This window comes from Talpa europaea (genome assembly GCF_964194135.1).
Source record: "Talpa europaea genome assembly, chromosome: 11".
NCBI lineage: Eukaryota > Metazoa > Chordata > Mammalia > Eulipotyphla > Talpidae > Talpa > Talpa europaea.
The window spans coordinates 103,813,171-103,826,395 of NC_140078.1; the positions used below are offsets into that span (position 1 = coordinate 103,813,171).

General features: G+C 61.5%; 1 protein-coding gene across 1 annotated transcript; it reads right to left on the reverse strand.

The window, feature by feature from the left end:
- Positions 1–77: 77 nt before the first annotated feature.
- On the reverse strand, positions 78–12,878 carry TRNT1 (tRNA nucleotidyl transferase 1; the record flags this gene model as incomplete). Its single annotated transcript, XM_084247707.1, has 8 exons — positions 78–257; positions 852–1,127; positions 1,289–1,542; positions 2,082–2,275; positions 3,193–3,319; positions 5,646–5,784; positions 11,005–11,198; positions 12,731–12,878. 7 exons carry the CDS (start codon positions 12,876–12,878, stop codon positions 879–881), a joined length of 1,305 nt encoding a protein of 434 aa, XP_084103833.1. The 3' UTR covers positions 78–257; positions 852–878.
- Between the last annotated feature and the right edge of the window lie 347 nt (positions 12,879–13,225).

A 13,225-nucleotide genomic window follows, 5' to 3' on the forward strand; every position in this document is an offset into this window, starting at 1 on the left:
AGGGCGGGCACGCTGGCTGCGCCATGTCCGCTGCGCTCATCCCTGAAGAACACGCACCTCACGCTGCAGGACTGTTCCACACAGATAAAGGATTTAATCACTGACCTGGGGGGTCACGTCTGAGGCCCCCGCCGCACAGCAAAGCCAGTTACAGTGGGCGCCCGCTTGCTCTTTGAGGGGCTGCGACAGAAACGCGCTTTTCAAAATTCTGGTCCAAGTCCACGGTTGCTACTGGCCCAGAGTCCAGGGCGCTGGGGCTGGCAGGAAGGAGACGTGGCTGTGAAAGCTGTAAGTGAGCACTTCGCGTGCGTACCTGCGCCTGCTGGAAAGCACTGGGCCCTGAGCTTTAAAGGGCAGACGTGCCTTCACGGCAGTTTCACGGGGCCGCCTTAGTGGGACAGAAGCAGCAGCGTTTACTGGCGAGGGACCGGGTCGGCGTGGCGAGACACAGCCCTCGGCCGGCCCGCCAGACAGCGCAGACGCGCACCCCGCCGGGCTCAGCAGAGCGGGGAGGGGGCGCACCACGCCCTGCCTGGCACGCACCTGGTCTGATGCAAATCTGCTACCTTTTTAAGACAAATTCATTAGAGCCCGATGGGCCCCGGCCCTCCCAGACGCTTGTAGAAGATGACCCGGTGCTTCAGCTGCAAGAGGGTTTTTACGTCACCACCTCCCCAGCTTGGCACAGCCCCGCGCACAGCCAGCCGGGACGCGCTCACCTCGCAGGCAAAGCCACAGGCTACACCAAGGTGGGCGTCCGCTCGGTGCCGCGACAGAACTAAGCTGAGTTTTACTCTGTGCGCCGGCGCTGCCTCACGCTCGCTAACGGAGGGCGGGGCGGGGTGTCTTACCGGGAAACGCTCCGCAGCACGTCCCCGTCAGGGCTTCTTGATGTGGCTGAGCAGCTCCTCTTTCTCCATCTGGTAACCGCTTTTTTTCCACTGGTCCCGCAACTGCTGCAGGAGAGCCCCGATTTCCTTGCCCGAAGAAATGCCCGCCTTCCTGATGTCGTGGCCGCTCACGGGGAACGGGGGGACGGACCAGCGCTGCATGTCCCTCAGCAGCCCGTGCTCGCCCTGGTACTTCAGGAGCTCACACACGCGGGCGGGCGCGTCGGCCTCCCTGGACTGGGCGCAAGCACAGGTGTCCCGTGAGAACGCACACGCCCGCGAGCCCGCCCTACGGTGCGGACACAGGTGCCCCTTTTACGGTACGTCACAGCCACGCCGGGGGCCGCGGCGACCACACATGGTCCCTCAAGGCACGACGGAGACCAGCAGCTACTCACGTCTATGATGAAGTCCTGATAGGGTTTCAGCGGCTCCGGGCTGTCGGGCGCTTTCACCAGGTCGCGCCGGTGCTTCACCAGGAACAGGCCGAGGTTCTTCTCCTCCTTTGAAATCTTCAGCCTCAAATCCAGCTTCGTGACATCATCCTGCACGCTGAGCAGCGCGGCCAAGAGAGTCATTGGCTTTGGTGAATGACCTTCAGCATTTTTACTGACTCTCTCAAATTCTTCCAGACTCGCGCCGGCGGGCAGGCCTGCGGGGGGGGGGGGGGGGGGGGGCTCAGCCTCACAAACACGCCCGTGCCCGCAGCCGCCGCGCTAGCCAGAGCCCTGCGCTGGGGGCCGAGCCAGGGCCAAGCCGCTCTTTCCAGAGCGCCACCGGCACACTGGGGTCCCGCCAGGCCAGGGCGGCGGTGCTGTGCGCTGCACGGGGGGTCCTTACCCCACTGGCAGTGCCCACGGAGCACCCACCTTCCCCTCCAGGGCTGCTTTCCTGACAGAATCCGAGCTGGGACAGGCCCCCGAAGCCCAGTGTCTCTCCAGGCCCACGGTACCCCTGGATGAGCGAAACCCGCTGCAGGGGGGGCTCGCTCGCTGCTTCTCGGCCCTTCCATGAGAGCCTCTTCTTTTCACGCCTCTTTCCTGATTCACAAACTGGCAGCGGAGGCGGCCCCGGGCACAGGCTGTGCTGCCTGCGCTGCCCCCGCCCGGGACACAACGCGCCGCCCGCGCTCCCTCCCTTGGCAGCCCGAGGCAGCTGCTTCGCCGCGGTGGTACGACGCGCGGCGCTCACCTATGTGAGGAGCCACGCCGAGGTCGTAGATGAGGCAGATCAAATGATTGACGTGGTTACCCACGAGAATCTTCTTCAGCTCCACCCAGATCCTCTCTCCGGATATTCCCGCCAAGCCTTTCGCATTCTCTGCAATTGCCTCCAGCGTCTCGGGGTCGTGGTCGCCAGGTCTGTCGACGATTCTCCCATAAAACCTAGAAAAGAAAACGCTCAGATTCTGCGCCGCTGGCCCGTCCCAGGAACGCGTTTTCCGCCCTCTGGTGCCGGCGTCGTCGTCGGAAGCCACGCGGCGCTGGTTGGGGGGGGGGGGGAAGGGCCGTCCGGTTGAGCCCCCCCTTCCCCCAAGCTCTCGGCTGCCACGGGGCGGCAAGGACTGCGCCCCTGGTCACGGTCACCTCCCGGGCGCGGGCTCCGAGGGCCGGCCAGAGCCGCCCGAGCTGGTTCTGGGTGTGGGTAAGGCAGGCGGCATCCCGTGGGCGCCAGGATGGACCCACATCCCTCAAGGAGGGGCTCCGCCTCTGGGGTCAGCGCCCAGGATGGGGGCGTCTTTCGGGGACGCTCAGCTGCGAGCGCCTTACTGTCTCCTTGTGCTTTTGCGTTTCCAGGTACTTCCTTAGTGGTCTGAGGCCGCGAACGGCTGGGTGGGGCTGGCTGGGTCGCACTTCTGGTGCTCGGGGCCGCACACTCAGGTTTGCACCGACAGGCGTGGGGGGGCCAGTGCACGCGACTCGGCGCGCTCCCAGCCCGGGGCAGTGCAGTGCCAGATGCCAACTAGGCTGTCGGTCGCGTCCCTGAAAGGCTCGCGCTCAGCATCTGCTAAGCCAGTGCATGTCTGCGTCTGTTTGCCAGTCCTGGGAGCGCTGCCCACCGGACTGGCGCGGCTGCAGGCAGACCCAGCCGCCCCCTCGAGCCTGCTGTCTGCCGCAGAGCCCGGCGGGCGCGCCGTCAGAAGGAAGGGGCCGCTGGAAGGAGACAGGAAGCCCGTCACGGGAGTGCCCGCCAGGGAGGGGCAGCTGCACCCCTGGGGGCGGGAGCGGGCGCCCCGTTCCTGCCCTGGCCTGCCGTGCGTGAGAGGCCGAAGCTCAACCCCAGAGAGCAGACAGAGCCTCACCTGAAGTACCGCAGGATGCGGAGATAATCCTCCTCTATCCTCTGTCTGGCGCGCCCGACGAACCTGACCTTCTTGTTCCTCAGGTCCTCGTGGCCGTTGAAGTAGTCGTACAAGGTGCCGTCGAAGCCTGGTTGTCGGGGGGAGAAGGAGCGTCACTGCCGGCAGCGCGAGGACTGGGAGGCAAGAAGAGCTTTCACAAGGGGTTAAGGATGCAGGGAGCGGGGAGGTAAAGCCAGACGCGAACAGCGCAGCGGCGGCCCCGCAGCTGCCACCAGAGCGCGCCCGGCCCAGAGCGGCCTGACGGATGTGCGGCGGGCACCCTGAGGACGGGGAGCTGAGGCCGCGGCCCCCCGGGGGAGGAACTCGCAGTCAGGCAGTCACAGTCCTTTGTGACTGTGGTTACCAAGAGAACAAAGCCACGACACCGGAGCCTTCAAAGAAATAACCAGCGAACTCCACGGCATGAGAGGCCAGTCTGCAGGGCCGGGCCGGCGCACCGGGGCGTCCAGAGCTACAGAATGCGCTTGTGGAGAAGCAAAAACCCTGCGCCCCCGAAGAGCGAGCGCAGAGCAGTGCGGACCGAGACCCTGTGCCGGAAACCAAGATTTTCAACCTTGGTCTTGCAAGCAGTTAAGACGCAACCTGTGAAGCTGTCCGCAGCCTCTGCAGCACGAGTTCCATCCCCAGCCGGCCAGGGAGCAACCCCCACGGCATGGCAGACCTCTCCTGCTGCTCCACTGCTCCCTTCAGCAGTGGATTTCAGTGGATCCGCCTGTTCTGCTCCCCGCTGTCTCTGGGGAGTCCTCTCACCCCGCTACACACACACCTCTGGCCTGTACCCCAGCTCTTGTATGCATAAATCAATCTTTAAAAAAAAAGAAAAACGCAAACTTGCAACGCTGCGCTTTTTGGGGTTCCCTCTGGCTGCGCAGCGCCAAACCGGAGACGCTGTGGGACATGCCCATCGGGACCCTCCCCGTGCACCCCTCCCCACTCTGGATTTTGAACATGTGATCCGAAGAACCACTCAAAACACACGCAGACCAAGTTGCGTCCAGCAAGCGTTCTGGGAAGAGCAGCGACAATGTCAGCCACGGCACAGAAACCCGGTGAGGCCTTGGGCGCCCACCTGGCCTGAGGGCGGAAAGCGCTGCCTGGTGACAGGAGGGCAGACACCCCAGCAAAGCCCCAGGGCACCCCACCCGCCCCCGGCAGTCCTGGTGAGGAGCCCAACCCCGCCCCAGCAGAGGGAGCCCGGGGCCAGAGGAGAACGGGCTCTGGCTGCCTGGATGTCAAATCTCAGAGGCTCCGGAAAGACGTCGCAGCACGTGGAAAGGGAAGCAAACGCTACACGTCAGCACGGATCAGGCGCGCTCCCGGCGCCGAGGTCTGTCCCGGGGAGGGCACATCCACTCTGGAGGGAAAAAGCCGCCGGGGCGGCCAAGGCCTGAGCACTGGCAGGCGCGGCTGGGGGTCGCTGTTCTGCCTTTCCGGGCCGAGGGCGCGGGTCCACGGGCCTGCCAGGAGCTCGGCTCAGCTCGTGCTCGGAACAGCCCGTCCGCCACCGAGCTTTCATTCTATAAAACAGGCTCCTGAAATAGCTTCCCTCTGCAAAGTGCGACTGCGAGAAGCCAGGCAGGCTCCACGTGCGGCCGGCGGCTCTGCGCGCGCAAGGAGAAGCAACCCCTGGCGCCGGACACACCCTGAGGAGAGCACCGCCGGCAGCTGGGCCACTGCCCGAGCCCGGGGCCTGTGCTGCCTGGCTGACCTCTGCCCCCGTCTGCCAGACAGCCTGTGCGGGGCTTTCCTGAGGCTGCACGGACTGCAGCGCCTCAGCCAGGCGGGGGCCCCGGGGCTGCTGGCCACAGAGCAAGTCCTCGGCCTCATCCTGCCACTTGCGGCCTCGAGCCAGGCTGTGAAGAGTAGGCACAGCACCTCTTTCCCAGTCCAGTATCGTAAAACATAGGGGCGCGTTTAAAGTACAGAAAGGGGTGCTCCCTGGGGGCGCAGGGGTTAAAGACAGTGCTGTGAAGCAATCCGCAGCCTCTGCAGCGCAAGTTCGATCCCCGGTCTAACAGGGAGCTGCCCACAGGGCGCAGCAGACCTCTCCCGTCTCCCTGCTGCTCCCCTCAGCAGTGTTTTTCAGTCAGTCTGCCTGTTCTGCTCCCCACTCTGTCTCTGGGGAGTCCTCTCACCCCCCCACACCTCTGGCCTGTGCCCCAGCTCTTGCAGCTCTTGTTAAATAAATCTTTAACAGTAAATAAAGTATGAAAACGAAAACGTGTCCGAGACAGACCTCCACGCCAGGGGACGCCTCAGGCTCTCACGGGGCCAAGGCTGACAGGGACAGGCTCCCGCCTGGGACGCTGTGGGGAGGGCGGGCGGTAGGGAGCGGCCGGCACCGCGGCGGGCGCTGAACTGACCCCGGCCCTCGCGCGGGCAGCCCACGTCACCTAGGAACATGGAGTTGATGGTGAGGTCCCTGCGCTCCGCGTCCTTCTGCCAGTCGGTCGTGAACGCCACCTCCGCGTGCCTGCCGTCTGTGGCCACGTCGATGCGCAGCGTGGTGATTTCGAAGTTTTCCTCGTGCAGCTGCAGGACGTACACGTTTCGGGAAATTATTTTTCAGTATCCAAAGCGGGGAGAAAGCCACAAGCGTGTCTCCGCTGAGGACGGAGCCCGGGGGCCCAATACGGGGTCTGCCTGCAGCGCACACCCGTCCGCAGCGGCCGCCCGGACCAACACAGGCCCGCCAGGCACAGCTCGGAGATGGGGGGCCCTGAGGAGGGCGCCCTGGTGCCGCCATCTCGATCAGCTGACCCGGGACGTTTCCTCCCGAGCCTGCTGCGGCTCGGAGTCCCCTCCCCGCCAAGCAGAGGCTCCTGCAGAGGGCCGCGGGCAGCCCTGACCCCCGGGACTCTCCTGCGGTCCGCGCACACCTGCGGCGGCCGCTTCAGGCCTTGCCAGGCACGGTCCTGCGCCAGCCCCGGCGACCGCAGCGGGCGGCAGAGCCAGAGCCGGGACAACCGAGACGGCAGCCGCGGGGCCGCAGGAGTTTGTTTTCTGACGCTCACGGCAGGGCTGCCTGCAAGTCCAGGGCAGGACAACACCAGCGCTCCCTCCTCTAACCAGAGGGAATCTTGTGGGGCCTCAGCAGACTCCGGAAACACCCACATCCCCCCCTTTCCTGACGGGACGCCCTGGGCAGACTCAGCCCACCCGCCAGGCGGGCAGCTGCCAGGAAGGGGGAGGCCACGAGGGGCACGTGATGGTAACACGGGGGCAGAGGAGGCGCATGTGACGCTGCGTCGGCGTCTGATCTTTTCCCTCACTGCACGCTGGCTGTGGTTCTGGAAGGCTGCCAGTTACCATGTTGAAAACTTTCCTCGTCAACTCTGTTACCAGAGACTTAATGTTGGTGATTTCTGGGTTTTGTCACTGGCAGGAATTGGTTGTGAAGAAATTCACAGGAGACGGCCCTGCGCATGTCAAAACCTCCTGCGTGGATGTAGCCGAGACAGAGCTCTCTGCAGAGGACTGGAGGAACTCAACGTTTTGTTGTTCGAAATGTTTCTAGTTTGCTTTTCTAGTCAAGGAAACATTTTTTTCTTTTAACAGGCCTGATCTGCAGCAGGGAATTGCACTGTTGGACTAGAACTAAATTTTGTTTCCATTTTCTCTCTCCGAGGCCATCACGGGAAAGGGGTAGTGAGCACATGCTAAGGACTTGCGGCAGCGTGTCTGTCTTTAGAGAACTGCAGTAAGATTTTGCTTCTCCTTAGACGGTGAGTTGAAAATGTGGTGGTTTCCTAAGCTGGGATTGTAAACTCACTGCTAAGACCTCCTGAAAAGTCGAGATGAGCAAAGCTGTGAAGAAAGGGGTCTGAGTCCTGCCTGTAGGGCTCGAGAGGCCCCCCAGCTGCGCAGGGCGCTCCCTTCTGTCCGCAGGCCTGGAGACCCCAGAGAGGAGCGCTTGGGAATGCTGAGAAATCGACCCCAAGCCAAAGGCACAGATGCTGCGGGTGTGGGCTCCTGAGGCCTGGACAGGCTGAATGTTGAGAGCTCGTCCTGACTCCCCTTGTGGAAAGTTGTGGCAAAATCAACCGAAATGGCACTTGGGTATTCTGTCCTACGGGCTGATGCAAAAAACAATCAAACAGACTGGAATCAGATTTAGTTCACAAATGCATTTTGCTATGCTCTGGCAGAATTTAGATGAAGGCAGAGAAATTTTAGTAGTAGCCACTCTAAACCAAAAAGATTTTTCTCCTTTTTGGCTTGCACTGCTTAACTCTTCTAGAAATGGAAGTGTGCCGCACTGGCTCTGCATGCACGCGCCCTGTGACTGACAGCTACAGTCGGACTGCACTGAAACCCTGGTGGAATGCTCCGGAGAACACACCCCAGCATGCAGCTTTCATCACTGCAGAAATGGTGACAAAAATCAACAGAGAAGTATTTATAAAAGGAACAAAAAGGTGCTAACTCCAGGCCAGTGGGTGGTGCTTATAGCCAACCAGATTGGTAGAAGGTATTTTCCAGACTCCACCTGACTGAGGGGTTTAGGGGGGTGGGAGAGCGATGGGGAAAAAGGGGGAGAGCTGAGACATCTGGCCACACACTGCAGGGCTGGGCCTCCCTGGTGGCATAAGGGGTTAAGCACAGTACTGTGAGGCTATCGGCAGCCACTGCAGCACGAGTTCGATCCCCAGGCCAGGGAGCTGACCACAGGGCGCAGCAGACCCCTCCTGTCTCCCCGCTGCTCCCCTCAGCAGTGGATTTCAGTAGATTCACCTGTTCTGCTCCCCACTCTGTCTCTGGTGAGTCCTCTCACCCCCCACACCTCTGGCCTGTACCCCAGCTCTTGTATGCATAAATAAATCTTAAAAATAACAAAACAAACAACCGCAGAGCTTTGGGGAGTTAAAACCATGGGGGTCTTGGCAGCTGAGCAGCTGGGGCAGTCAGACACTGGTGGGGTGTGCTTCTGGAGAAGCCAGCAGAGTGCAATGTGCAAATTCGGCTTGGAACCGGGTCTCTGCTCAGCACTCTCTGGGGTAAGACCAATGGCATCTGGCCACATGTCAGCCTATAAATTCTCTCTCCCCCATTTTTCACCCCCTGTGTAAGTAAGTCCCATTTCTGCTTTTCACACCCTGTGTCTGCTTTTGAGGTGCATCCCACAGTCTCAAGTGCAGAGGTGAGGACCCACCAACTGGTCAACCTGGCTCCCCTGAGGGGATCTGCTGTTTCACTTCCCTTACAAAAACCACAATAAAGCTACCAAGTCATTTTGCGAACATCAGAAGATTATCTGAATATAAAAACACCAAATAATATCGATATTTTAAAAAAGCCAACAGGAAAAACAAAGAGCTCTGAGGAAATAAAAAACATTGCTGAAGTACCTGTCACTGCTACACTGAGGGAATGAGAAGATGCTGCATCTGAAACGGGAAGCTTTCAAAGGAAAATTCTAAGACCCTAGAAAACTTAAGAACAGAAGTTGCAAATATATAGAAAGATGAGACGACCAAAAAATCTCACAGAAAGTAAAAGACATGAGGGCCTCCCTGGTGGCGCAAGGGGTTAAGCACCACACTGTGAAGAAACCTGCAGCCTCTGCAGCACCTGTTTGATTCCCGGCCAGCTAGGGAGCAACCCACATGGTGCGGCAGACCTCTCCTGTCTCCCCGCTGCTCCCCTCAGCAGTGGATTTCAGTGGATCCGCCTGTTCTGCTCCCCGCTCTGTCTCTGGTGAGTGCTCTCACCCCCCACACCTCTGACCTACACCCCAGCTCTTGTATGCATAAATAAATAAATCTTAAAAAAAAAAAAAAGGCTCAGCCCCATGACCCAGCACGGCAGGAGCTTCCAAAGGCAAAGACCCCGACACGGGTTGAGGGCGAGGCCAGCAGCAGGCCTGCGGAGGCCACACCACCACGAGAGGGATTCCAACAGGTCACGTCATCTTGAAATTAAGAACACCAGAGTGCAAAGAAGGTCAGAAAAACTTCCAAAAGGCAAAAATGTCTCAAAGGAGACATGGGTGCAGGGGGCCTTGCTGCCCCAGCCAGGTAAGACACTGGCAAGCCGCTAACAGAAGGGCCTCACGCCGTGTGGCTGAAGATTGCACATCCCTTTGTTTTGTTTTTTGTTTCTGGTCATAGTAAGAAAGAACTTCTCAGTAAATACAATGGGCGATAAATTATACGTCTAAGAATATGGTCAGTATGCGGCACGGAGAATGACTTGCTTAAAAATTAAACACGGAACAACTGGCCCACTTGACAACGGGAAATGATTACTGTGCGCGGGCAGGCCTGATGGGCAGCCCAGAGCTGGCCGCAACTTTCCTCACATGGAAGTTCCGTAGAGAAGCCTCGTAATGAATCGGGAAGGTGACGGCGCTAGGCGTTTCCAGGTAGGAAAAAGGTCTGATAACAGATAACCGGGAGGCCACTGGTCCCCAGCCGCAGGCCACATGGACGGCGGAGTCCCCTGACATGGGAGCCCTGGCGGACAGGGATGTGCCAAGGACAGCTGGCGGCCCTAGGTAGCTGTTCAGGCTGAAGTAATGAGTAAGTTTTAATTCTCTATTAACTTGAAGGGTCAGCTCTCTTCTCAAAACACGTAGGCGCCAAATGTCCCCGGGAAAGGAATGTCCCCGTTGCTTCTGTTTTGCTTCTATGCTTACGATGACGTCATCCCGCCGCTTGCCTCAATGTAGGGACCCTCAGCAGGAGCTGCTTGCGCCAAAAGGAGTGTCTGTGTCTCCTCACTCCCCTTCCCCTCGGCCCTCAAGTGTGGTGTCATCCTTTCAGGGACACCCGACCTGACACTTGGCCGGAGCTGGTCTTCGGCACGTGGGGCTGAGCTCAGGCTCCCCCGGGCAGCCGCTAAGCCCCACGTTACCGGGTTAACGCGCGGAAACGACCCCGCCCGAAGGCCACAGCCAAGCACACTTCGCTCCTGCGGCAAGGGCCTGCGGGAGCACCGGCGACACCATCTTGCACCGACACCCCTGCCGGCCTGTGACCGACTGTCCCTGCTAGGACGTGCCGTCTCCCTCGCCCACACGCGCCGGAGCCCACAGGCCACAACGAACCCGTCGGGGGCGAGAACCGACACGCGCCGCGGCCCCGGAACCCCAGCACCAGGCGCAGCACGCGCGCGCCTCTTCAGTCCACAGTGAGGCTGCGGGGGCCGCCCCGCCCAGGGCCCTGCGCACACCGGGGCGTGATGAGCGGACGCGCCTGTTTCTGTCTTAGGACTCCAATGACCTTCTCGACTTGGGGACAGAATCCACCCGTAGCCACAGGGGGCCCTGCCTGCCGGAGCCCCCCGGGGAGACTCGGGGAACGAAGGTGTGACGAGGAGACCAAGAAGCCGCGGGGCGGGGGGAGCAGGGAGACGGGCCGCGCCCGGGACGGGGCTCAGAGAAAGAGAACTGAAACCTGGGGGGTTTCGTCCTCCCAGTGGAACCCCCCAGCCTGGGACGAGTGGCGCCTGGAAAGTCGTTCAAGACACACAATTAACTGCAGGGACACTCCTCGGGAGCCACCACAGCCCAGCGTGAGCCGCGGCCCCACGCTGCCCAGCGAAGCCGTGGCGGATGCTCAGGAGGACGCCAGACCGCGGCCCGGGAGGCGTCGGCAGGGACCGCCTCAGTGCTGGGAAATAAAAACCAAACCCGCAGCCTACAAAGGCCTTTCCGAGCGCGGGGGGCAGGCGGCGGGGACGTTCCCACCAGGCCTGCCCTGTCTTCTCCCCAAGCGGCGCTCACGCCCCTCCCGAGGGCAGCCCCCTCACCCGCGCCGTGATGGTCCCGTGCTTCTCGCCCTTGTTGTTGATCAAGCGCACGCCCGCGGCCTGCAGCAGCGCCTTCATCTGCTCGGGGGTGGCCGTGGTGGCGAAGTCCACATCCTGAGGCTTCACGCCGTTGAGCAGATCCCTCACGGCGCCTCCGGCTATTCTTAATTCATGCTTCTCCTTGACGAACAACTCTGGGAAGCGAAAGAATATTTCAGTGTTTCCTGTAAGCGGAGCAGAAGTCGGGGTTTCGGCCGGGAGGGACCGCAGGGGTGACATAAAGGCCTTTTCACGGGAAGCCACCCTGGCAGTGACAACTGACAAGCAGGACACCCTCGCTGACGGAGAAGGGACCGCAGAGCCCCACAGCCCCTCACCATAGCACTCTGCGTCAGGACAAAAAAGGAGAGCTCACGATGGTCCTGCTCACCCCACCTCTGACCCACTCACCGCTCCTGGTGCCCCGACTTGCCTGTGTCCACGCAGCCCCCACCCAACAATGCCACTAGCTGAGCCGCTCCCAGCCTTGGGCACACGAGCCACTTGGAGACTCACCCTTCACGGCCCCTCCGCATGGGGGTAGGCTGTGGGGGACACCCGTTTCCCCCAGCAATCCTTCCCCACCCACTGCAGTGCGTCCTTCCCTGTTCTAATGCCAGGGCGCCCCTGAATTCACCTGTGACCTCCAAAACACTGTGACCTCCAAACACCTGTGACCTCCAAAACACTCACACTAAGTATTTCTTTTCATATTTCAAAACGTCAGGTTTATTAGGAAAAGGTGAAAGAAAAAGTGGCACCTGTGTCACAGGCGGCCTGGGCTGGGGATGGGGGGGGGGGGTCTGCAGTCACTGTTTTGCAAAGGGCAAAGGTTTGTGAAGAGAAACACCTGCACAGCCACAGGCCACACTTCAGGATTTTAAAAAAGTAACACTTTAGTACAACCGAGCAAGGGAGGGTGGTGCAATGGAACCGCAGTCAGGGGCTGTGACAAAGGTGCTTGCACACCGACCTGAAACAGCAGGGACCCTTCAGCCTTTCCCCTCCAGGCCCTTTGTCCTTCAGTACCCACACATCAGTCTCACAGAAGCAGGTTCCACTCGCATGCCTGAATGCGTCTGAAAACCTTCACAACTGCCTGGCTTCTAAATTCTTTTAATTTTCAACCGAACTTTCAGATGTCCCGTGGGCACAGGCAACCTGAAAGACCAGCGGGGAATGCTCGGCCGGTAGCTAACTGAGCCCAGGTCGGGGTGATCAGCCCGAGTGTCCTAGCAGTGACAGTGCGAGCAGCAGAGCCACACCTCCCCATCCCTCGGGAAGTGAAGATTTCTGAGGCTGGAGAGAAATCCTCTGTGAACCTCAAACCCTGCCCTGGGAAGCGGGGCCCTGGAGAGCGGGCTCCGGGCAGGGGCTGGGGCTGCCACAGCTGCAGAGAGGGCAGCAACACAGGCTTCCCGCCCGCACCGGCCGACCCCAGGGCCGCCACCTTAGCTTTCAGACTCCCACTTCCCCGCAAGCCTCACTCCCAGGGCCTCGCTAAACCAGAAGGGCCCCAACATTAAAGCCAGAGCACCACCTACTGGTGAAAGCAAGACAAGGCCCCGCAGCGGAAAGGCCAACCCCGGGAACAGACGGGAGATGCTAAGCCGCGCGCGGAGGCGTGGATGGCCACGGGGCACAGCTGCGCTGGGTGAGCAAAGTTACGCCTGCATCCTCTCCTCACCTGCCAGGCTCTTCAGCCCTTCCGTGAAGAGAGACTGGAACTCCGGGGTCTGCAGCTTCATGGTGAACAGGCGCTGCCTCAGGACCCTCAGCCCACCGCGCGGACAGCCCAGCCCCGGCCTGCGCCCGCGAGCCAGGCACCTCAGCATCGGGGCGCCAGCCGCCCCGCCCTGCAAGGCAAGCGCAGGCGCAACGCTGGCGCGGAAAGGCCGGCAGAGCGGGGGGACAAGAGCGGCCGGCGCGCGGCCGGCTCCTGGCCCCGGCCAGGCGGGCTCGGCCACCGCGGGAGCACCGGGCCGCCCGGCGGGCTCCGCCCCGAGCCCCCCGCCACCGGGACCGGGACCCGCGCCGCCCCGAGCCCCCCGCCACCGGGGCTGCGCGCGCGGGGCGACCCCAGGGCGCGGCGCCCCCGGACACCTGGGCGGGAGGCCCGCGGCCTCCACAGCGGGGCCTCGGGCCGCTCCTTCCCCGCGCGCCCCGAAGCCCGGGCCGGCCC